Source organism: Clupea harengus, chromosome 2 (assembly GCF_900700415.2).
Source record: "Clupea harengus chromosome 2, Ch_v2.0.2, whole genome shotgun sequence".
NCBI lineage: Eukaryota > Metazoa > Chordata > Actinopteri > Clupeiformes > Clupeidae > Clupea > Clupea harengus.
Window position 1 is genome coordinate 18,409,739 of NC_045153.1, and position 26,979 is coordinate 18,436,717.

Here is a 26,979-nt window from a genome sequence, read left to right on the forward strand (position 1 = left end):
ATTACTCTCTGTAAAATCCTACAATCTGTCCTTCACTCTCTGCACAACCCGAACCCCACAGTGCTTTTCCTTCTGCAAATTGTGTCGGTGGTTAGATAAATAAAGGTATACATGTTTGAGGGCTTGCTCCTGACAACTCCGCAAATAAATATATGCTTATTTCCCCCAAGAACAGATTGTTCATCATATTATGCATATGAAGTAAATGCTTAAAATAGGTACATAAGTTAGAAAAGAAAATGTGTACTCAAAACCTATATGCACTATTCATGCAGTTCAAACATGTTATGCAAAACAATGTCACCACAACAGTCGATAGATGTCATATCATTAAAAAAATCTGATTCTTATCTTTTAATCAACATAAGCTTAGATTCTTAATTTAAGTATTTCAATATACCTTTGGTTTTCTCAAAATTCCGAGGAACCAGCAGCAGTGTCTAGAATGTTCCTGGTGTCTGTTAAAACCTGAAACTGTATCGTGTTTTAATCAGTTAAATTGTTGTTACATTTAATCAGTTATTGTTGTTGAAAACATTCTCAGCATTCTCAAAATTAGCCCCATTTTTATTTAAGCAATAAGGTACTCGAGGCAGTACTGTATCGTCAATAATGTACTGTTCAAGGGTGTTGTTAGGCCCGACGCAAAGCGGAGGGCCGGCAAACCCTTGCACAGTACATTATTGACGATACAGTACTGCCTCGAGTACCTTATTAGGGACTTTAAGCAGCGACGGTTGAAGGGACGGCTACGGCGTTCGAGTGACAGTTTGCGCACGCGAGATTCTATCTCGACATTTCCTGCCGTTGTAGCCCAACTGTCTACTACGGGAGAGCCACTGGTTTGACGTACTCAGTAATACGTAAGGATTTCGTTTATATTCGATTCCACCGTTAGTAGCTTTATGGATTATTAGTATATTTGTTAAAGATACCCGCTAATTTGACCGATTTTCCTGTTTGTTCATAGACATGTCATAGTTGCCAGCACCCAAGATGATGCTCAGAGCGAACGTCAGTTTGCCCAAGAAGTAGCCGTTGAGAGTTACAATTAGTTGCTTAGTGATAGTCGATTACCACTACTACGGCAACCCGTTGGAATGTTTCGTGGACGCCGTAGCCGTCCCTCTAACGTTACTGCTTAAAGTCCCTATTGCTTTTATAATACGGCTGCCAGCAACATTATAAATAGTAACTAAATAGTAAGCACAAAATAGTTGTAATAGCCACCAAACGTTGTGTATCGCATTTCAGTAGCCTAGACTCTATAGAAAATAGTCCCCGAATGTGTGGCTGTTGCTATGCAACAGACAAACAGCATTGGGAACATCACGTTTATTAGCCTATACTCTCTTGAGCAAGCTAAAGTGGTAATAGCTAGCGACCTGTTTACAGTCACAACCCACAGAAAGTTAAAACTGCCCGGCATATGTTGTGCTGATGGATGCAACAACAGAGAAAACCTAGATATACAATCGTGAATAATTGCTGTGTCTTGTTAGATTAAACTTTTATCTACGTGTTCGTTGCAGAGAATCAAAGTAAGGACCGCCACACAGAGCAATAAGTTTGAGTTGAGTTTACTGAGTTTTAAAAGATGAACAAGTACAGTCTTAGGTGAGTTCACAAAAAGCTCTGTCACCCACGACTGGAGAATGCATTCTGACATCATGGTACACAGATCCTCCTTTTAACCCTTAGTTGCCACAATGTTGCTTAGTGGTGGATCTCCTGGGGAGCTGTAACTAACTAAGTTCTTTGACAATAGGGCCTCAGAGAAAGACCTTGGCTCTCACCCCTCCTGCTACAACTATCAGGGCTGTGTCCCGTGGTGACCTTTCTGACCTAAAAGATAGTAAGTTAGGCTGACCGGAGGGGGCCCTGTCAAGTTACACAGCTCCCTTAGCAGGCCTCCAGGCCTCATTTCTTAGAACTTAGATTTAGTATGTTAGACTAGGAACTGTTTGTTGATGAACTCCCACTAGACTTGATTTTCTCTTACAATCCCTCCTTTGACCTCATTTATGAGGTCAACAACACACACACGCAAGCACTAAAAAGCAGGGTTACATCTTGGGGTGGTTTCTTAATTACTTTACACAATAATATCAAAACACCCTCCTTTCGCATTCTAGCACGGCAAAAGCATAATACACCTCCAGGCGCTACTCTGTCGCGGGGATACCTGCCCCCGTCAGGTATCGATTTACCATAGCTTTGGTAGAACCGCTCGCGCTTTTCACTTGAGGTCTGCCCTCAGAGCGCAACCTTTTAGTGTCTAAACAACTATTCTTATGAAAAATAAAAAATTCAATTGGGTATATTGTACACACGGTACCATGCAATACTACAGTATATATTTGACCCTATAAGGCCCATGCTACATCAATCGAAAGTTTAATTTATGCACTTCCTTTAATCATTGTCTATATAGTAAGTAAGACCTCTTATAATACCGGTATTTACTTAAAAAAATTAACTATGTAATACATTTAACTATGCATTCCTTTATGTATGATTAAAAAATACGATATATGTTGGAAAATGAGAGATAGAAAGATAAGGGACAAAGGATCATAGGGTACAATTGACCTAACCAATTGCGATTAATATGAGGGAAAAAATGAGAGATAGAAAGATAAGGGACAACAAAGATATAGGCACATTATGCACTCCTGCACTAAAATCCTTAGCACATGAGCCAAATAGCCAGCACAGTTAAGCCAACGCCTTCATTCATACACACTTTCATTCCCTGTCGACTAATGCTGGCCTTTTACGTTTTTTATGCTTATGCTTCTCCCTACTCTCCCATGCTTCCATCTCTCTCATCTGTGGTTCACGCCAGTAGAAATGTTCCATGATTGCGAACCAGTCGGACTGTGCGCTCTCCACAGCCGCATTCAGCTTCTCTCTCCCCTCCGTCTCATCCTGAAAGAAATTGACATCCACCTCCTTCCCTCCAAGGTTAAACATTTCATTCAATGTTGTTTCATGCTGACTTAACATTTCCGTCAGCACTTCAGGATCCGGTGTGGGGTCTCTGCCTTTAGGAAGCAGCATCCCTTCAAAATCATCCGGCTCACCCACCACTTGAGCCCAATCATCATTCACCAATCGTGCTTCTTCATACAATCTTCCCATCTCTTTCTGGTATGTTTCTAACCACTTCCAACACATCCATCCTGCTCCATCTCCATAGCCATGCTTACAGTAGTAGTTGCCTATTGGACAATCAGGATTATAAGGGCCCTCTGGCTCAGTCCATTCCACTTTGCTCCACTCTATGGTGTTACCACAGTCTCTGGGCTCCTCTGCATCTCCCTCCTTTTCCTCACTTTCTGTGAGAGAAACACATAGCCCCTCCTTTTCTACTCTATCTCCTATTCCCTCTAGTACACTTCCTGTTCCCTTTAGTGTCTCGACCGGGAGGGTTTCTATTTGTTTTGCCTGCCACTCAGTGCACCACGCACCTGGGCTCCCATCTTTTCATTGACTGCTCTCTCTATTGTGCGAGTAGCTATCAGCATGGCACCTCCCACTGCTACTCCTAGAAACACTCGTCTCAACCATGTTCCCCACTTCCAGAACTTATCATTTAGCCAATCTATCAGGGGGTTGTTTATTCCTGACTGTTTTACTATGAGTAGGTTAGTCAGACTCATGTTTCTTAGTTTTAGCCAGTGCACAGTGTGAGAAATTATACCAGTTGATACCTGATCTCCTATGATCACTGGAAGTATTTTTCAAACAGCCTTGGTCTTCTGTCTCCACACCAGTCCGTACCTGCTGGGATATCAAGTTAATCATCCGGCCAAATCATTTCTTACTACAGGGGTCAAAGTAGACAGAGGTTTGCCTCTGCCCACTAGTTTTTCTGGGTGCTAAATAATGGTGTAAAGTGTGTGTAATCTAAAGTGTGTGCGAAGGTATGTGTCAGGGTGGGCGTGTGGCCCCCCTCCTTTCTCCTTCTTCAGCGCAGGGAGTATAGCGTGTGAACCATGTGTGTGTGTCTCTCTCAGAACATCCTATCAATTGGGGAAAAAAGCAACATTCTATATTTAAAATTATCTAACTCGGGAACGCTAGTTCGCCATTTCATATGATTGTTTCACTTCTGTTTCACGTCTCAGTTCACTCCCTCTTTTTTTTTTTTGTTCAGTCCACTTCAGTCTACTGTCTACTTTTCCCAATTATGCAGTATCAGTACCCGTACTGGCCCCCATTCGCGTATGACTTAATACAATATGACTATCTCTTTTAACCACGTGGTTGGTTCTGATTCAAAGGCATATTTTACTCCACATCTCACAACACTATGTATTAACGGGTACTACGTATCAACTACAGTTTTATGTATATGGAAATTTTCTTTTCATTAGTCTCAATACAGGCGTGTGCGCAAAGACGTACTCAAAAGTAATGAGTGAATTAGCTTTCTTGAATTAGCTTTCTTAGCTTTCTTAAAAATCTCCTCTGTCTGTTTGCGACCTGCGCGCTCGCTGTCAGGATGAGTGAACGAGCCCCCACCATTTTTACTCACTAAGCTTCTGGGCTTTTTCCTTTTCTTCACCCTCTTCTCCTCCATGTACGTTCTCTCTTTCTTTCCGTGTGTGTGTCAGAGCATAAATGAGCAAACAGCCCCCCACCCTTGGTGCTCCGCTACTCAAACAGCCACACCCTCAGGATCCTGTCTTTCTCCGTCTCTGTCCGTTTTAATAGAGGAGATAGAGAATTTAGATTTACCCCACTATACCCTTATTATTTTATATACACTATGTGGTTTCCCCCTAACTTATCGGTTAACATTGTTGCCACTGTTATCAGGCTCTCATTGCTCTTCCAACTTCGACTAAGTTTAATGGTGCTTTGCACTCATCCTAATTTCCTTAGTGCACTTATCCGCTCCCTTTGAGGGATGCGGCACTTCTTCAACTCCTTTATCATTTTCCCCATGTGTCCCCGTGTCGGTAAACATACATCTTAACTCGCTCCCCTACCCCTGCGGCCCTCTAGGCAATTCGATTATTGAATAAAGACTTCCGGCTGATCAGACCAAAAATCCTTATCCTCAAATCGAGCTGCACTTGTATTATGTTATTTAAGCAGTATTGTCATCATTATCATATACCCTTCTTATTTCTCTGCCTTATCAGGATAAAAGTGTCTCACGAACTCGTTGCCCACCCCGGAGATAGTAACGCGTTTTTCTAGACTTATCAAGGTGTCAGTCCACCAGTTAGTGAATGGCCCAATTATCCTGTCATCCCCCTCTCTTTCTGGTCCACAAACCATACTTGCATTCATCCACAAATTGAACTGGGGAGGATATTTGTGTTATCCTTCCCCACCAATGTGCTGCTAAATCGATCTAGCACAATTTCCAGGTCTTTATATCCAATCAGACTCGTTAGTCTACTTTCTCTCCTCTTTTTTTTTTTTTTTTTTTGAGAGTTTGCTAGAAAAAATAGTCTTGTTCCGCTTGTCACGTGCTTAATTATTACAGCTGTTTAACCACCAATTGTTAGGGACCTTCATGAGGGTCTTGCAGGAACCAGCTGTAACTTTTCAGCACGTTATGACCCGCAAACAAAGCTACTGAAACACAATGAATGAGCCTGAGTGAGCCACCAGCCCGTTAGACACGTTGGACCGCAAAGTCCACCCGAGCCAAGGATTCCTTAATCCTCCGAACGTGCCAGCCCAGACTCACAGTCGTGTGTAATTTTATCACTTATTATTTCCTTACTTCATGTACATACACCACACAACTGCAACACGACAATAATATTATTGTCACTCTCTCTTTTTTCTCCACTGAAACACACGTAAGCGCCGTGTTTCTCTGAATCAGTGATGCGACTACCCATACACAACTGCCTCATGCAGCCCAAACGCACACGCAGCCACTTATATCCTGACAAATGTGCAACGCCTTTATTTCAGTTCTAACTGCCCGCTTGATCTCTGCAAGCGCGATAATTCACAATTACGCCAATTAGTCGAAACAACCCTATTCTGCCAGATCTAGGAGAATCTTTCAGCTTGCTTCCCCAGGCACCTGATTCTTCAGTCACCTTTTGGAGTTCCTCCCAAATTGCCCTCACTGGCAACTGGCCCCGAACCTCCTCGTGCTTATCCCAGCCTGCTCTGGCACAACTGATCGTAACTGACTCCTATGTCCTAGTCTTCCAGTGATTGGACCGCGGACTCCCTGTCTCAAAAACGCCCGCAGCCAGTTATGGACTAAGCACGGCTAAACCTCCCGTAACAGGGTCAGTTCAGTTATCGCACATCAGCTACCCAGCCAGCCGAGGCCTCGGACGCTTTTGCTCAGGCCTCAAATACCCAGGTTAAAATCCTAATTCGTCTCTTTCACGTTTTCAACGCATAGGCCGCTCGGGGCTTAGCCACAAGACAATTTCAATTCAATTTTCAAACCTAAATCCTAAAATAGCAGTTCCCTTGTTCACTTTCAAAACCAGCCAACCCCTGCTGCCACGCCCATGGGTTCACAGATGACAGACAAAGACTAAATTAAGATGACTATATCTAAACTATGGACAATTCAATTAAAAAGGTTTGTCCTTACCTGTTAGAAGTGCTCGAGCTCTTTGTCTGTCACCCACGGACCACACGGAAGCTTTCCTGGAGATCAGCTCCACCGGTTAGCCAGGCAGGCCCTGCTTTGACACCTCTGCACGTCGGGTTTCACCAGCTGTTAGATTAAACTTTTATCTACGTGTTCGTTGCAGAGAATCAAAGTAAGGACCGCCACACAGAGCAATAAGTTTGAGTTGAGTTTACTGAGTTTTAAAAGATGAACAAGTACAGTCTTAGGTGAGTTCACAAAAAGCTCTGTCACCCACGACTGGAGAATGCATTCTGACATCATGGTACACAGATCCTCCTTTTAACCCTTAGTTGCCACAATGTTGCTTAGTGGTGGATCTCCTGGGGAGCTGTAACTAACTAAGTTCTTTGACAATAGGGCCTCAGAGAAAGACCTTGGCTCTCACCCCTCCTGCTACAACTATCAGGGCTGTGTCCCGTGGTGACCTTTCTGACCTAAAAGATAGTAAGTTAGGCTGACCGGAGGGGGCCCTGTCAAGTTACACAGCTCCCTTAGCAGGCCTCCAGGCCTCATTTCTTAGAACTTAGATTTAGTATGTTAGACTAGGAACTGTTTGTTGATGAACTCCCACTAGACTTGATTTTCTCTTACAGTCTTATTAGAGCTAAACTCTCCTGAGCAAGCTAGAGTGCTAATAACTAGCGAGCTGTTTAGCCCTTTGGGATTTGGCTACAACTCGTTAGCCCGTATTGGCACTCTTGCTTGCTCAGGAACAGTTAGCTTTGATAAGATCCAGGATACATGTCCTGTGATCTCATACATATTGTTTTTGTCTCCAAATGCCATATCTTGGTGTCGTTCACCCATCCTGCAACTGCATATTGAAAGGCATCTCTACTCTTGAAATCTCCGGTTTATGGGGATGGATTATGTACTAGATAAATGTAAATGATGGGGGCAGATACTTTGCAAAAACACAGAGGAATTGCTAATCGCTAACGGCTAGTAGCATGCTAACCTTTGATAGGTGGCAATATACCGCGCAAATCCTCTTAGATGTATTTTTCAGTTACAATAATGGGGTTTTTATATTGTACAGTGTCTATTTCTCGGTAACTTTCTAAAAATCTAAGCAAAAAAAAGGAAAACTTAAAACTTTTAGGTACAAATACGATGATCTACGGAGATTTGGTCCGCCATTTTTTTTCTAACTAAGGTAGTATATTTTGAGTGCGCACTGATATGGAACGCTCAGGTAAATGTAAACAGCTGTACAGTACATTATGGCTCAATACAGTACACCCCGTGACCTCCTTTCAACCAATCAGAATGCTTGATTTCATCTACCCGTATTATAATTAAATTTAGGCTATTCAGTTTATATAACTTTTCATTTACATATTTTGCATCTTCATTTATTTTTAATGCTTATTTCCCAATGCTTATTTTTAAACAGGGAAGTGTCTTTGCACTTTTATTTTGATCACAGTCTGTTTAAATAAAAGTGCCTCTGACATCTCACATGTGGTTTTGACTTACAACTGAACATTTAGCCCACTTCGCTCAAAATACCCGGATAATTAGAAAAGTCCTATCCCTCCAAGATGCAGAAAAATGCTTTTTATTACATCGCGACTAGATTGCTCTCCTGTCCAGATGTAGCAACAACTCAATCAAGAAAGCTGCTGCTCGTACACTCACTAGAACTAAAAAATATGAACATATCTCACCTGTACTTGCCCATCACAATTAGTCTGTCTGCCTACTAATTGCTCCCTCTACAGTTTTCTCTTGGATTAAAGTCTGCTTTTTCGCAAGTCCATGTGATGGGTCATTCTGAGGGGCCCACCAATCAGCAATGAGTGGGGAGTGACTCTATGTTTGAAAATTAGTTCAGACATTTCATATCAAACCAGTCGCAGCGGAGAATGCATGTCACTGAAATCTAGGGGTGTGCACGGTAATCAAATATCCGGATAACCGTTTTCAGTGTAATTATTCGAATACTAGTAGTAACTAGTATACTAGTATGGACACAATCATGGGAATTTATGAGAAAATATGGGATCATTTAGCAAATACTTACTTTAAATAATGATATGATTAATTTGAGGAGATGGTAATGCACTCTCACAACAATTTTGGTATTTATTCAAAAATAAACATCTGAAAGTCAACAGCAAGTCATTGTACCATTGATTGATCCTCAACAAAGGAAATCAGTGGATTCATCTGCAGCTAACCGAATTTACTAATGAATGTATTGCAGCGGTATAGTTCTAGCCTAAATCGCTCAAGATTGAAACCTTTAGCAATTCCCCCCCCCCCCCCCCCCCCAACAATCATTGCAATCCTAAATAAATAATGTTGAATAATATAGTAATATTAAATAAAAGCACGACAACACAAGCGTTGCTAATTATTAACGTAAAACAATGTGTTTGAAAAATCATGATCCCCCCTATTCCTCAAAGTGGTTTGGTTCACATGCTGTTTCCAACGGGCGGGGCTACTGGCAGCTCCGTATTTCAGTCAATCAGTCTAGCAGTACACGGTCAGATTGTGAGGAAACCAACCACACCAGTAAAACCTCTACAAGTAAAAGCCAGTAAGTCTTTTATCACACCACTTGTTCAACAAGCACAAGCTTGTAACATGAAAAGTGACATTTCTCCTGCTTTGTCCAAAAGCTCAAACTCGAGCTTTGTTAACAATCATTAGCTATTAGCTTAACCAGCGTGCTGATTAAAAAGAGGCTGATTTTGGACAAAGCACACACACACTCCTCTTTTTCCTCCTCTCTCCCTTGTCACTGCCGCTATGCTACACGATATGTAAAGAGGTTGACAGACATTAGACCTCATTCTCGAACGCAGTTAAGAAATGTCTTCTTAACTCCACTTACGAAGTTCCCGGGACAATTCTGGCATTCATGAAAGTTTTCTCATCTGGGATTCTGAATTTGTGAAAAATTGTTGGTGATTGCGTTCACATCAATTCTACAGACATCCTCGGATTTAAATAATTATAATAATAATAAATGCGAGAATATTTGTATCATAAACAATTACTTTTCACATTTATAGTCATGATTCTACGAGGTGTTGTGATGTCCTATCATAAATAAAAGCACTACACGAACACTGCAAATGGCATTGAATAAATAAATAAGCACTAAACTATCGAGTGGATATAGCCATGGTGGAATAGAATGGACACATCTACATTCTGCAACAGTACCTTCACACAGGTGAAGTTAGGTTTCATGTTGGAAGCCGCTCCAGTAAAGTTCGAGCAAAACCCACGCTGACCGTGTGAGAGTAGTATTTTAAAATGCACTACACGGCATAACATACTGGTGTTCGCTTTCCGCTTTGACATGATGTGAGGCAAGTTGCAAAGCAGCGCAAGGAAGAGAGAGAGGGAGATAGGGCCAGACAGCAATTTTTTCATGTGCCCCCCAGCAATTTCTCTCGGAAATGTTACTGTTTATTGTCCCCCCCAACAATGAAATGGGATCTCCGCCCCTGGCTGGCCCTATAGTAAAGTAGTATGAACAAGACACACATTAACTTAAAAACATAATATTAATGATGGTTACATATTTTCAATAATTTGCGTTTCCATTTTTTTTTTTTAAACACGTCTCAGTAAGAAATATGTTTACTAATGGCTTTCATGAGGTAGCATAACATTGTCATTGGAGCTCCTTGGAGGGGGTGGGGGAAATTGTGGGGAAAAGACCAAGGTGAATGATATAGTGCAGTATCTACCAGATACTTTATCTATCACACAACAACCTAGTTAAATAGGTTTCTGCAAAGAAATAACTGCACATCATAAGCAGTTAAAATATGTCACATGCATCATATGTGAAGCATATCATTTGCACGAGTAAGTGACAGACATTCCTTATGGATGAACTAAAACACTACTGCATCTTTTAACCACTGACTGGTGAGATAACATATGAAACGTCCCCTGACCATACTTTACTAGAATATCATCATATTCTATTCTGAAACATTTAATAAACACAGATGGTAGCATACCACATTATGTATGGTAGTGTTTTAATTGGAGTTAATTTTAAGCAAAAGTTGAATTATCATCAATTATCATACTTTTAGCTGGTATCGTAATATATAATATATAAGATAGTAATATATATATATATATATATATATATATGTTGCATGTCATTTATTTGTCCTTGTAATTCTTTGCTGTTAAGCACTTTGAACTTTTGTATGAAAGGTGCTATACAAATCAAGTTTATTATTATTATTATTATATAATAAGATTCTCCTTTGTGTGGTTTATTACTTTACTTGCAGGAGTAGTGACACACAGCTTGCTGCTAAATGAATGAAATGAAAAATAAGATATATGTCTACTGGCTAGGCTACAGCTGCATCCAACACACAAAGAAAAACATCATGTACCACAGCATAACTTTTAAGTAGTAGTTATTTGTACATTTGTCAAATTAAAAGGCAGGGACAGAACTTGATAGAATGACATGAGCAACATTTTTACCTACATTTAGTCTTTCAGAATTTCTTGGTGATTTTTCATACATACCACCTAGGTTTGATGTCACACATACAAATCATAAGGTCAAAAGGTGAGACACATTCCACTGTTAGCGGGCCAGCTCCCTTGTATCTGATGTTATGATCTCTTTCCAATACAAAGAATACAAAACAAAACATTTTATTTTTCTAGAAAGAGGTCATATCAGATATAAACAAAAATTAAACTGTTAAAGAGCCACCATCTCTGCACTTACTATAATTAAAACCCTGCATGCAAGACTACTAAGACTACTATATTTTCTCTTTGTACAGCTTTTTTTGTGTCTTTACTAAAATGGCGTTTAGAAAAGTTCTCTCTCAGAAAATTCTCTTTTACTCCCTCACAGGGCTTGGAATAATAACCCTTTCTTGTCTATGGTGGGATTTACTATAGCACGCTGCTGACTAAGGCCTTTGATACAATGGGACCACCCATTCTCTGGGCGTCACATTAGGTATAAAACAGACCACAGCCCCATAGTCGAAACAGTCAGGCACCAAATAACCGCAATCATGCACGGAAAGGTAAGTTGAAATCTCAGGGTTAAAAACATTGTAAATGTACAAATTATTTAGATTTAAATTATGTTTTTTCTGCATTCAGTTACACTTCATATTAAGTGTTCTGCTCAAACGGATGTTATTCATATAAGATTAATTAAGATTAAATAATAATAGGAGTTCAATGAAATAATGGCTGATGTATTTCAATTGCAGCTGTTGATTAGAAATCTAATTATTAATTGTAAGCCAGGTCATAATATTAACAGATGTGTTCATTGGAGACACCGTGTAAAAACACTAGTTAATACTACAGCAATTCAGTTCTGTTAAACATTTAAGTTTAAGTATGTTTAACATTTAAGTTCAGTTCTGTTTAATATTTTAGAACAAATTATGCATATTCAAACAAGCTATTTTGTCTTTTTCAGATCATCTTCTACGAGGACAAGAACTTCCAGGGTCGCTCCTATGAGACCAGCAGCGACTGTTCTGACATGTCCTCCCACCTCAGCCGCTGTCAATCCTGCAGGGTGGAGAGCGGCTGCTTCATGGTCTACGACCGTCCCAACTTCATGGGCAACCAGTACTTCATGAAGAGGGGCGAGTATTCCGACTACATGCGCATGATGAACATGAGCGACTGCATCAGATCCTGCCGCAACATCCCCATGGTAATTTTTTTAAATGATCTACGTTCAATCTATTCACTCTAAAGTATTTTCTAAATGTAATACAACTACTAAGTGCAACTCATCTCCAAAACAGCACAGAGGACAGTACAGAATGAAGATCTACGAGAAGGAGAACTTCGATGGTCAGAGCATGGAGCTGATGGACGACTGTGACTCCATCATGGACCGTTACCGTATGTCTGACTGCCAGTCCTGCAACGTTATGGATGGCCACTGGCTCATGTACGAGCAGCCCAACTACAGAGGCAAAATGATGTACATGAGGCCTGGAGAGTACAGAAGCTTCAGGGACATGGGATCCAGCAACAACAGATTCATGAGCATGAGGCGTATCATGGACTCCTGTTAAGCATGGCATGTTTGCGAAAGCTGACATAACACTTGTGTGTCAATAAAATATTTCACCTCTTGTAAAAGCAAAGTATAATTGTTAATTATTCTTCTAGTTTTCATCATCTTGAACATCCTCAAATTACGTGATATATATTGTCCCCTATTGGCCACCAAGCTCAGAGTTCCCAGAGTGCAGGTCTCCTTGTAATTCCAAGAATATCAAAAAGCACAACAGGAGGCAAAACCCACCTGAGATGCAGACACCCTTTCCATATTTAAATCTTCAAATCGAGACTAAAGACATTCCTCTTCAGTGTATCCCATAGTCATGAATAATGCATCAAAAACCCATCACCTGTCACAATATCCTTCACCTCTTCTTGCTGGCCATGTTGTTGTGTTTAGCAGGAGTGGGCGACAGACAGTGCATGTTGTACTGTGAAGGAGGGCCTTTTACAGATCCCGAGTACAGCATACGACGTGTGCTGTGGCTGTTTCCCACCAGTTAGACTATATTGTGTATCCTGCCACCCTTGCTATCCTAACTAAAATCCACATGCACCATGTCAGCCCACCATTATTAAACTTAGCTTATCAAAACTAAACACAAATAGAATTGCATACACCTTGCCAGGCAGCCTCTCTATCTCCCTCTCCTTCTATATCCTATTGCTAATGCTTATACTGATATTGATAAAGTGGTCATATTACCTACTCTTAATTGCTTACCTAAATGTATCTGTTGATCTGTTTATGAAATTGATGTCTACTAACAAAATATCCTCTCTCTTATCTCGTGACCTTTGCTCGCAAATGCTGATGGATGTGGCTACACTGTTCCTCATCAAGTACATTTACACATATTGGCAGCTGCACTCTGTTTCTTTCTCCCCCTCTTAGTCTGGACTATCTTCGCTGTGGGATGCTGCTGTAGTCCCTCACCCAATCTATTTGTAGAAACCTTCGGCCTACATGTACCCAACCCCCAACACCCAATTACCTTTGTAATAGTAGCCCTAAGAGCACACTGTACACCCACTAAGCTGTACTACAATACTTCAATGCTCTGTCCCCACCTTTTCCACAACCAATTTTGTATATATGATGTACATACCATATCATGTCTGTACAGTATGTATTATGTACTCTTGCCACATGAATGCTGTATACATCTGTATACATTATATATGTTGAGTACATCTACCACATGTATGCTAGCATGCTCATCATGACACATGTATGATTTCTTCTGCTATGTTCCTGATTATTTCCCCTCCCCTTCTGCCACAAGTACGTGTTGTATAAATATTGTGTCAGCCTTTTTACCCATAACATAAATGAATGCCATCACTGACTATGTTCTTTGCTTCGTAGTTCTGCTTATCCTTACAATAGTAACCTCAGCCCTTCTCAGCCCCTTGCCTACTTTTTAGTTTGTATTATTCATGATGATACAAAGCCTGCAAACAACTATATTTTGGCATTGAAAATCTAGTAAGAAATTAACTACTGCTGCTTGGTCAGTCACAAACAGCTGGGAATTAATGAGCTTTTGTTACATTTACTACCGTAGTGTAAAATCTGGCCCCAGGTCCATAAGGTGCTGACAAAGAGGAATAGAGACAGCAAGAACTTGATCACTCTCCCATCTCCAAATGTGTCACTCATCATTTCTGGTGACTGGACCTCCTATCACATTTGTGAACAGTGCATGCAAAATAGGAAGTGTTGGGACAATTTTCTAGCCTGGGTGCCAGACGAACTTAGCCCCGCCCACAACATTTGAGGTCTGGAAGTTCGGTCTGGCACTGCTCAATTGGGGAGAAATTATCCAAAATCAAAAATTGTTCGGACCAATCAAATTGTCAGGGCGGGCTTTATACGGTGATGGACAGATGATCAACAGTAACGTAATCAACCACATCACCAAAGAGCGCTTGGGTTGAATTCGTTTTCAACAAACATGGCTGCCGCTGGAGAGCTGAGATGTGTGGATAGAGATGTTTTAGAAGACATCGACAGCGCATTCATTTTGAAAGAGGAACAGAGAAACGCGATCAAGGCATTTGTCGATCGAAAAGATGTTTTTGCCGTCCTTCCTACGGGATTCGGTAAAAGTTTAATTTATCAGCTGGCCCCGATGATGACTACGTTGCTCTGATTGGTTGTAGGTCTATCCAATTGAGCGAAGAGGCATTTTTTTTCCTGGTTCGGTTGAAACACGCCCCATAATCACAGCCCAATGGAGCAGTATCACTCATATTCTGACTAGAATTATGAGTATGACATTGTCAGGCTAACAATTTTCCATAACTAGGTGTGAAATAGCCCTTAACAGGTTTTTCAGTCATCTCAAGCATGCTTTCTACTCTGTATCATTCATACAGGTCTGTTTCACAATTTACTTTCAGCACAGATTAGGGCAAAAAAAAAATTCTTGTATTATTTTTTGGGAAATATTTAGCACTCTCTGTTCTGGCACTTATCATGGTGCAGAATGATTTTTCTTGCAGATGCCAGTCTCTAAACTGTTGATTCCAAATCAGCTGCCACAGGACAGTAAGGGTCCATAGTTTGTATCGACACACCAAGGCTGATATACCATGGTCTCAAAATCTCACCAACGTTACAGATTGAAATTGCACTGTTGTGCCATAAAGCTAAGAGTTCTGACCATAGTTTCTGCCTTAAATGCTAGGCACAGTTGGAAGTTACCGTATTTTCCGGACTATAAGCCGCTACTTTTTTCCCACGCTTTGAACCTCGCGGCTTAAACAACGATGCGGCTAATTTATGGATTATGATACCTGTGACTGTATACGGTGGCTTTGTGTTTACGGTGGCTTTGTGGAGCTAGGATGCTAGCATGGATGCAGCCGCATGGATGCTTAGCTCCACGCGATTTCTCAGTATCTCTCAATAACTTAACTAATGTCAAAATAACCACAGTCTACCAGCGTAGACAGAACACAACTCAAAACACTTTAGAAAATAAAATAAAAGTTTACAACAATACAAATCCAGTCTTCAAGTTCTTTAGCTCACTGGTTTCAAACTAGCGTCTGTCTTCAATCTAACGTTCTAGCTTCTGATTGACTCTTGCGACTGTGCGCTCTTAAAGCAACAGTGCACTTATCTAACTGGCAAAACTAACTATTGTATTAGTTTTGATATTCATTTTAGCCTGTGTAAAGTTAATTTGTTTCAATGTTGCGGTAGGCACCTGCGGCTTATAGACATGTGCGGCTTATTTATGTTAAAAATAATTATTTTTAAAAAATTTAGTGCGTGAGGCTTATATTCAGGTGCGCTCAATAGTCCGGAAATTACGGTAAGTGACTTTTCTGTAATTGTAGACAATAATGAAGGATACCATTGGGTATGATGACTTTCATAGGGCCATTGTGACACTCGGCCTCTGGCCTCGTGGCTACGGCCGAACACCACCCGTGGGAATATCTCTTACCTACCCCACTCGCACAAGTACTATATTCATAGTTTTCACGTGACGTCAGAACGACCAGCTGGCGGGCAAGAAAAGCATTCCACACCTGTCTAACACTGGAGTTTATACAGGAACCGATCACGTTTCATTCAAGATCATTTAATATCTCCGCTTTAACATTGTCTGACTTAGGTAGTAAAATGCTAGACAGTTATTGCTCGGTTGGCTGTTCAAATCGGCGAGGAGACAAGCCCGGATGTTGTTTTTATCGCATTTAAACCCGCCCACGTTGCTGCCAACTGATTGTAGACGTCTTCTTGGTCAAATTTTCTCGGACACATAGTAAAGTAGCCTTACTTTTGGAGCTGGCAATAAAAGCAGTCACCCTGTTCTGGTCGCCTCATTTATCAGAATAACTACCTAAAACGGGAATAGATCAAGTAATAAAGTCAAGAAAAAAACCATCAACACAATTCTAAATATCTCTGTCTGGCTATAGTGGTATGGTCTGTGGTTGATGGCGATCGTAGTTGAGTAGGCGGCACTGCTCGAAGTTGTCCACTGTTTAACGCCGTTTTCGCTGTTCTTTTTGCCCGCCAGCTAGCTATTCAGTGGCGGCGCCAGACATTTTTTTCTGCAGGTGCTATGAGGGAGCTCGGCGTTTTAGTGAGGGTGCTATGAAATGAGGATGATAACCTAGGTGTCACATGGTTCTGTACTACAACAACTTTACATGTTTGCTCTATGAAGCGTCTTTGGGGTCCATGAAAAGCGCTAAACAAACCGATTGTATTATTATTATTATCTAGGCTTCTTCCGACAGACGCGCACATCTGCGATGGTCACTGACAAAAGGCATACATCATGTTATAGAGTCCGCAATCCCAAATACCTAACTTACTTTAAAACACTTGTGGTAGTGAGGATTAAAGTTGGGCGACAGGTGACCACTACCGTGTCAGATAGAGTGAAATCAATCTTGGAATAGCAGATAGAATTAACTAAAACAGTCAAAGAGTCAGAAATGCGTTAAAAAGGTATATATTATTTCAGTTCACAATCATTAGTAATCACATAGAACCTTATGTATACCTAGCACACAGACAGACTGCTTGTCTTAGGCTAAAGAGTCTCTGATTTTTTTAAGGCAGCTCAAAAAAAATCAAAAAAAGAGGAAAATTCTTCGGCAAAAAAGGGCATCTTCGTTGCTAATCAACCGAAACGAGTCTTCAGCGACACAGGGCAATCGATGCATGCAACAAATCAGACAGCTTTCATTAATGTTACACAGCTAACAATACCTTAGTTGCATTGTACTCCGACCACGCAAACTGTCCCAATCAGCTTTTACAAAAACTCCTTTATTGGACTCCAAACATGCAAGGTGGATATTTTCTGGAGTTTTGGTCTTCTCGGACCATCCTGAGCGTTCATGCTAATGTCACTGATGCTGCCAGCACCATGGTTAGCACCCTCAGTAGTGGTGGAGGGTTGACCTCCTTGACCACAACGTTCCTCTCCTTAAAAATCCACATCAGATACCCCTGGCATTTCTTCTTCTTCTACGTCACTCTTGTTTCTTAATCGTTCTTCCAAACATGGACATTTAGGTAGCAAAAACCGATGCATTGTTGATATTCACTTGAAACTACCACACACTAGCTCGCTTTCTCCTTCAACCGTCCGGTAACGTCAACATTCAAGCGTGCGACGTGAAAGTTGGGTCAAAGGTTATGACAGATTTATTGCTCTGTGTCTAAAACAATCTGTTCATTTCAATCTGTTATTATTTTCTTTTGTGAGTTAAATAGTATTATCACACAATAAATAACGCAGAATGAAATTAAATAACAATAATAAATAAACCATTATTTTCTTGGGGGTGCTATGGGGGTGCTATGGCTAATCCAGGGGGAGCTAGAGCACCCCCTAGCCCCCCCCTGGCGCCGCCCCTGTAGCTATTGTAGTCACGTGACTGAAAACTATGAATTGCTTAAATACCATTGGGTATGATGACTTTCATCGGGCCATTGTGACATCATAATTGCGTAAAAGGTAGATTCCTGGTATGCACTGACACTTATAATGAAGGTTTCTATGAAGGCTTCTTTTCTCTCTGTCCCTGTCAACATAGGTTTTACTTTATAACTAAGAGATATAAAGCACCCTCCATACTCGTTTTTCTTTCCATCTCTGTATCTTTCTATCTATCTAATCCCTCTACAACTACTCTTACACTCAATCTCTGTATCACTCCTTTCCATCTTTACTCTCTTCACTCTTTCTCTTCAACCTGATCAACCTCATCAATTCCTACTCTATTTTTTTTTCTTTTCACATAGTAGTATTTTTTGTCAAGGTTGTAAAATGCAAAATGTTGTAAAGTTGTAAAAACCTGCATCCACTGTGCAAAGACTGCGCCAAACACAAACAAGATGATCATGGGGCATGATGAGAGACAGAGTAGACCATTTTCTAACTGGTATTTTCTCACAGCATGGTGGAAAATGGACAGGACATTTGCCTGTTGTGTTATTGATTCACCCAAACAGATAAAAAGTTTTTCCCCTGCTGAATTTGCCACATGATCTAATACTCACTGCCAAGGTAGGAAGAGATAGGCATAGAGTTGCTGTGAGAAGGTGAATTCCCCCCCTCTCACCGCTCTGCACTGGAGTGGAGTTGGAGTCCAAAGGATTCCAAAGAGAGCTAATTTGACCAATTTAGCCCAAGTGACAGGCCTATTTAAAAGGTGCCTCATTCCTTGTTTGGGGAGGCATAAGAAAGGCGTGAGAAAGAAGGAGCACTTACCTGCTGTGAGGTTAAGTGAGCGCTGTATTTAGATGCGTGAATACAGTTTGTGCCTAGAATTGTGACTAGTATTTGCCTAGTTTGCAGTTTGCCTGGAGTACTGTTTGTCTTTTCGATGTACAGTGGGGAAAATAAGTATTTGAACCCCTGCCGATTTCGCAAGTTTGGCCACTTGCAAAGAAATGTGTGATCTATAATTGTAATGGTAGGTGTATTTTAACAGTGAGAAATAGAATATCAACAAACAAATCCAGAAAACTGCATTTTATAACATTTATGACTTTATTTGTATTTGATGCAGAAAATAAGTATTTGAACCCCCAAGCAAACAGCAAGAATTCTGGCTCCCAATGACCAGTTATGTTCCCAAGAAGCACACAGATTAGTCCTCATTAGGCCTAACAAGGTTCACCTGATCTCAACTGGTGACGTGTATAAAAGAAACCTGTCCAAAGAATCATACTTCACACCTTCAACCTCACCACCATGGGCAAGACCAAAGAGTTGACCAAGGACGTCAGAGATAAGATTGTAGACCTGCACAAGGCTGGAATGGGTTACAAAACCATCGGCAAGCAGCTTGGTGAGAAGCAGACAACTATTGGTGCGATTATTCGTAAATGGAAGCAACACCAAACAACTGTCAGTCGCTCTAGGTCTGGGGCTCCATGCAAGATATCCCCTCGTGCAGTATCGGTGATCATCCGAAAGGTGCAGAATAACCCCAGAACTACACAGGGGGAGCTTGTGAATTATCTCAAGGCAGCTGGGACCACAGTCACCAAGAAAACCATTGGCAACACACTATGCCGTAATGGTTTGAAGTACTGCAGCACTCGCAAGGTCCCCCTGCTCAAGGAAGCACATGTACAGGGCCGTCTGAAGTTTGCCAATGAACACTTGAATGATTCTAAGGAGGATTGGGAAACAGGATGTGGTCAGATGAGACCAAAATCAAGCTCTTTGGCATCAACTCGACTTGCCGCGTTTGGCGGGGGAAGAATGCTGAATATGACCCCAAGAACACCATCCCCACCGTCAAGCATGGAGGTGGAAACATTATGCTTTGGGGCTGTTTCTCTGCCAAGGGTACAGGACGACTCCACTGCATCGAGGGGACTAAGGATGGGGCCATGTAACGTGGAATATTGAGCTTGAACCTCATTCCCTCATGCCCTCCCATTGAAAACGCAACCTTAAGGATTTGGAGAGGATCTGCAAAGAGGAGTGGACCAAAATCCCTCCTGAGATGTGTGTAAACCTGGTGACCAACTACAAGAAAAGTCTGACGTCTGTGCTTGCCAACAAGGGTTATTCCACCAAGTACTAAGTCATGTTTTGCTAGAGTTCAAATACTTTTTTTCTGCATCAAATGCAAATTAAGTCATAAATGTTATAAAATGCAGTTTTCTGGATTTTTTTGTTGATATTTTGTTTCTCACTGTTAAAATACACCTACTATTACAATTATAGATCACACATTTCTTTGCAAGTGGCCAAACTTGCGAAATCGGCAGGGGTTCAAATACTTATTTTCCCCACTGTATGTTTGTTTTGTGCACTTGTTAGGGGTTGATCAAGATAATCCCCCCTGGTAAAATAAATATATAATATTTTTTATAAGAAGCCACCATCTCCTGCAGGGGCGGCTCGTCCATAAGGGCGATTGGGGCGACGCACTGCCTAGGAAAATAAAAAAAATAAAAAACCTCCTGATGTATAAACGCAATATCCTTGTAAGTCGCGTAAATGACATGTACATTTAAATGTAATATTCTGTCGGATTCTACCACTAGACCGTGTGATCCATAGACATAGTATACATGTATACTATGTCTATGGTGTGATCTGCCTCTGTATGTCATTGTCGAATCAGGTAACAGTCGTTCAGTCAGCCTAAAGTCGTGCTTCAAATGGCCCCGCCCCTTCTGGGGCGAAATGAAAATCGCCCCAGACCTCTCCCATTGACTCCCATGTTAAATCCATTTTTTTCACAAAACAGAGCTCTCAATGCATTCTCTATGGCTTCCGGGAGGGCTCGCCCCTCCATGTCGTGTCATAAGTAGTGGACGTAAAAGCCTATACGAACGTCATACAGCTTCGACAGAGGCATATTCTGTCAAGATGGCTGCCCTGTCCAGTAACTCGATTCGCTCTTTGACAGAAACTCCTTTTTAGTCGGCGTACTAATGAAGATAAATTGACAACAAAACAATTAGGACTTCCTAGACCAAATGTTTCCATTCAACAGGTTTCTACAAAGGGAGGGAAATCCTACATCCAAGAATTGGAACGAAAGAAAAACGCGGCCTGCATTTCATATACCACTGTCACTTTTCATAGGTTTCACAGTGTGTTTCACAGTTCGCTTCTAGCACTAACACTGAATAATTTTTTATGTGATGACTTATTTTGCTTTTGTAAGCCAATACAAAGATCAGTCAATAAATATTGTTGGTTTTGACTTATGTTACCCCTTCTTTATGATGTTACTGGACATATCATGTGTCCTGTTAAGCTATGTTACATCATACAACATTTGAGACACGTGGATAATGAAAAAGTGGGATAATTTAATGTGGAGCCACATCATGTTTGCTTATGAAGGCTCCTGGATGCAACTTTCTTCCATAGCTTTCCACCTGTAACTTGCTACTCTAGCTATGTAGCAAGAGGGGACATATTACTGTTGTGTGCTGCCAATAGTGGACAAAAAGGTATTGCTGTATGAGTTAATCAGCTATCTTAATGTACCTACTGAATGGGTCGCCTTAATCATTATCAAAAAAATTGCCCCCCCTGAGAATTTTTTCACTGATCTCCTGCAACGTTTTTTCCCCCTACTTCACCACCAACTCCAGTAAGTCCCTCAGAGTAGTGCTAAAAGCTCTAAGCTGCTGCATGATAAGCAGTTGCTGGCAAGACCATAATGACAAACCTAGCAACCAACATGACTACCCTATCCCTACCCTACCCTAAATGAAAAATACATAGTTGAAGTGTCTTTTACCAGACCTACGCAACAAAGTTTGAATGAAGTTACTGCAGATTAAAAGCCACCGGAGAGCAGTGTAGTGCTTTGCTCTGCATGCACTGTAATAATCATCTCTCTCATCTGAATGCACATAAATGACAACTACAACCATTATCCTGTTGAGCTAGAGCAGACCCTGGAGATTCCTAAGTTTTAATGATGCTTTTGGCAGGGAAAACAATGTTGTTAAGTGCAACACATCGATTCTTAACAAGAATTTAACTAGAGAATTGGTGAGGTCCTTTAATGCTAGAATTAAACTCTAGGCCAATCCTAGGTTTATTCGCAAGTGAACCCTGTTTGACAGTTCTTTCAGGGGCTGAACCCTCGGCAGTGTTGTGCATGAACGCGTTCAAAAGAACGATGAACTGAACGCAACTTCATGACAAATAATGAATTTGAACGGTGAACACGTTCATATTATCGGAGGTCTAGCTAAAACATTACGGAATGTTTTCCTTCTAGCCTACTGAGGAAAGACGCTGTCTAAATCTAATGCTTGTACCATGTTGTTGCTCAGTACCTGTCGTTAAATTGCCCAGACAGACCATGTTTCGGTAAATGACCATATTTGGTAATTGCGTTGGTCATGTGACTCCACTTCTCACGGTGCAATGTTTTGATATCGCCTCACGGCATATTTAGATGGAGTAGCAGTTAACTTTGGGCATATTTTCACATAATTGAACGTTGCACTTTGTTGAAGTTGTGTGCGTCCATGTACACGTGAGTTTGAGTTTGTAGCCTACCTTGTCATTATGTGTTTGTTATAGTTTAGCTTTCTCATAATTGTTACGAGCACTGTCACTTAATTAATCTAGCATGATGCACTGTTCGTGAACTCGCTTAGCATAAGCTGCTAATGTACAAATACGAGTGTTACAGGGTTTACCTATGCTAACTTTTGAGCGGTCTTTCATTTAGTGTACATGCCCTTGTTGATCTGAGATTAAGCCAGTAGCATGGCATTGCTGAAGAGGTTAAATGATTACCTTTACTTCCCTGTATAATTCATTATTTAAATGGTAGGCTACTACAGGGCTGTGTATTAATGTATATTTTCTGTTTGTACTTTACTTTCACTCACACACACACACACACACACACACATACAAACATACACCCACCTACAATTTATCCCATTCATTGTTGTTAATGCAATACAAAGAGTGAAGAATCAAACTGAATATCCAAGTCTCCATTCTTTTCCATTCTAATCGGATGACTCTCGAACCCGAACCCCCTCTATAACAGTCCGTATAATTTCTGCGATACCTAAACCAACTAACTCGACTTCGCCCTACATTACCCATGAATCATCGCACACACATGTATACCAAACAAGCAACGTATTCCAAGGCAACAGCTCTGGGTGTCAATATAAAAATGGCAAGTGAAAGCGAAAACAGAGACGCAGACTCAGCGAGTAGGCCTACATCCGATCCACCTTATTATTATGTGCGGGATTTTTACACACTATCTGATAAAGTTTCCGACAGTAAAAATGATGTCCTCCTGAAAAAATTGTAATAATTAAAAAAAAAAATGAAAATGAACTGAACTATGAACTAGTTCAGAATTTAAATGGTGAACTATGAACGTGAACGATTCATCTTTACTTGTATGAACTGAACTTTGAACTAGTTCATGAGAGGTGTGAACGTGCACAACACTGACCCTCGGCTAGACTTGTACATGTATTACCGTCTTTCCGAATTAGAAGATTATAAAACATGTTTGTTTTAATGAGTAGATATTTGCAGAACTGCTCACTTTTCAACTATCCATATTTACACCTGAATATTTTCTGTGTCTACCCGTATTTAATAACTTGTGAGGGCATTTCAGGTCAAATAGATTAAAGCTGGAATCCATATGGCAGAAGGTATCTGCAAGATAAAATACTAATCTGAATACACCCCATATTCTCTTTAATGAAGGTGGTACCTTTCGTGCCTGTTTTGCAGAGCAGTTTGTGAGAAAAAGGTACAGAGAGAATTTTCTCCTCTACTATTGAAAAGGAACAATGTAGTCATGGGCCTCACCTCACAAATGCACACAATGGCAAATAATAACCCTTTAGAGGCCACTTTGAATTGTGGCGAGCAGGCCAGGCCTGTTTTGCCATGTTGCTCTGTCAGGATTTTAAACAATAGATGCACATTTTCTTTGGCAACGAGGCCATGTATAAAAGCACTAGAAGCTCAGTGTCAAAGCTGTGCATTCCTGAGACAGAAACACCACAACCGCAACCATGATGGGCAAGGTAAGTCCAGCTCTGGAATATTATCTTCTCAGTAAAAGCTGAAATATAGAGATATTGAAACTGAATATTCATATAAATGAAGATTACATTTATACGTGACACATTTTCAATTAATATGTGACTCATACATCGTGGATGATTCATTATAATTCAACCAACTCAACTTTTACCTACAACATGTATCAATGCAATAAAGAAACATCTAAATGTAGAGAAATTAATGTTATTTCAGATCACCTTCTACGAGGAAAAGAACTTCCAGGGTCGCTCCTATGAGTGCATGAGCGACTGTTCCGACATGTCCTCCCACTTCAACCGCTGCCAATCCTGCAGGGTGGAGAGCGGCTGCTTCATGGTGTACGAGCGTCCCAACTTCATGGGCAACCAGTTCTTCATGAAGAGGGGCGAGTACAATGACATGCACCGCATGCAGAGCATGGGCATGATGTTCGACAACATCAGGTCCTGCCGTATGATCCCTCATGTAAGTGGCCAAAATCCATTCTATTCAAATTTGAAGTTGGAAAATACTACATGATATGATCATTTTCATATATGTGAACGTGTTGAACTGTAAGCAGTGGGACACCTGCTAGCTACTTATGTATGGAAACACATGCACAGATAAACAGACAGAAACCTGATGTTCACATTGTTTCAATACTTTTACAGCATAGAGGACAGTTCAGAATGAAGATCTACGAGAGGGAGAACTTCGGTGGTCAGAGTATGGAGCTGATGGATGACTGTGACTCCATCATGGATCGCCATCGTATGTCTGACTGCCAGTCCTGCAATGTTATGGATGGCCACTGGCTCATGTATGAGCAGCCCAACTACAGAGGCAGAATGATGTACATGAGGCCTGGAGAGTACAGAAGCTTCAGGGACATGGGATCCAGCAACACCAGATTCATGAGCATGAGGCGCATCATGGATTCCTGTAATTAGGCACAGAATGTTTGCTAACCCTTTAGAAACAGTTGATTGTCAATAAAATGTTTAAACTCTTGGAAAAGCAGTGTTAGTTTTAATTATTCTTTTTTATACAGGAATGGTATTCTGGCATTAAGGAAACAGTAAGTTCTCATACCTGATGCATACATACCTTCTATGGAGATTTGAACATTTAAAATGTAGAAGTCTTAAACCACTGTTTAGAGGGCACCTGAAGAAGATTTAAAGACCATACAACACCTAACAAAATGAATAGCTTCACAGAAGCATAGCTCACACCTCAGACAAATATATATCCATCATGCCAAATACTCCCAACAGCATCGAAACTAAATCAAAGCCAAATACATGGTCATGCCCATAACTGCTGTAAATAGGCAATAGGCTAGTCTACTTTCCTGAATCATGCTGAATTGAAATGTCTCGTCGTGACCGTTCTTCCTTGTGTTTATAAATATGAATACATCGGCATTAGTCATAGCCTACAGATAGCAATAACTACTTTACAAGGACAGACTGAGACAGTCACTTTGCATTATTTGGTAAATTATTATATATTATATATTTATATATTGCCTTGTAATGATCTGTCACATCAGATTTCAAATCTGGTTCTGCTTCTGGTGGGTACATGGTTTCTTACTTTACCAATATGACAACACAGATTGAAAACACACTTTATAAGGCTTTTTTAGGGGAATATGCTAAAGTATGTTTTGCTCACGCTTGAGGAGAGGAAATGAGCTTGATAGCAGTTTTGTGGATAAATAAGTTACTTGACTGTTCTATGACAGGAACATAGAAGAAAGACAAGCCATGGCACTAGTCAATGAAAGACTCAGCCCAAATCCTCTGGCCCTAATTTGAAAGGCTGTGACCTCCACGTTAGTTGCTGTGTCGTTATATTACTGTTTAAATAGGGCAGCATCAAAGGGAGTAGCCAAGCAGAATAGCTCTTTGCATGTACCCATAGGAAGGCTAGGATAGAGTAAAGCTTTTGTGGGACAGGTTAAATGGCATATTCATTTCTGATTGTGTTGTTAAATTTGTGTCTTCTGAGGAATTCATAACAAGGGGAATTCTGATACATGCTATAATGACAAGCACACTTGTTACTTGTTAGGTTCCAGTCCATATTATGAAAATATTTACTATTACCTCTTACATTGTCATTGTGAAATTATTAAATATGTTGTACATATATACAGTTTGTGGCACTGCCACAGATACAGTAGGACTTAGATCACACACGCATACATACAGTATATATATAATGGTGACATTGTATGCTTTATTTGTTCTTCTCTGTATAATTTGCTGTCAGGACTTTTACTGAAGTTGTGTCAGGAAAGGGGACTTTATAACTCTCTAACTTGCCTATTTGAAGATAGTAGATTTTTATGATATTTAGATTTCTGGGACTTACTGCAAGAGAAGAGGAATTTTGGGTGAGAACAATCCTTTTTTTGTTTGGCTTGGCTGGATTTATATGAAAAAGCATACTTTTTTCTTTTTGGACCCTCCTTTGTTCACATTTTTTTATGGATCTGAGAATGACAGAATGATGGACTAAACTTTAAGGGACTTGATCTATGACTTGATATATATCAATTTTTGTTATCTGGATTTTTCAGATACTTGCTGAACCTTGAACTAAAACTGAGAGACTGCTGTTGAAACTGTCTTGAGTTATTTATAGTTGAAGTTGGACCTCTACAGTGTCTTGAACAGATTATTTACTATTTGAGTTACTATAAAGAAGCCAATTTGTTATAAGTTCAAACCT

General features: G+C 40.6%; 2 protein-coding genes across 2 annotated transcripts; both read left to right on the top strand.

Moving 5' to 3' along the window:
* The first annotated feature begins 11,664 nt into the window (after positions 1 to 11,664).
* Positions 11,665 to 12,696, top strand: LOC105909535 (gamma-crystallin M3-like). The gene is made up of 3 exons (XM_012838172.2): positions 11,665 to 11,676; positions 12,084 to 12,326; positions 12,421 to 12,696. The coding sequence occupies exons 1-3, from the start codon at positions 11,665 to 11,667 to the stop codon at positions 12,694 to 12,696; spliced, it is 531 nt and encodes a 176-aa protein (XP_012693626.2).
* An 11,528-nt stretch (positions 12,697 to 24,224) lies between these two features.
* LOC105909533 (gamma-crystallin M1-like) lies at positions 24,225 to 25,187 on the top strand. The gene is made up of 3 exons (XM_012838170.2): positions 24,225 to 24,236; positions 24,469 to 24,720; positions 24,909 to 25,187. Exons 1-3 carry the CDS (start codon positions 24,225 to 24,227, stop codon positions 25,185 to 25,187), a joined length of 543 nt encoding a protein of 180 aa, XP_012693624.2.
* Positions 25,188 to 26,979: the final 1,792 nt, after the last annotated feature.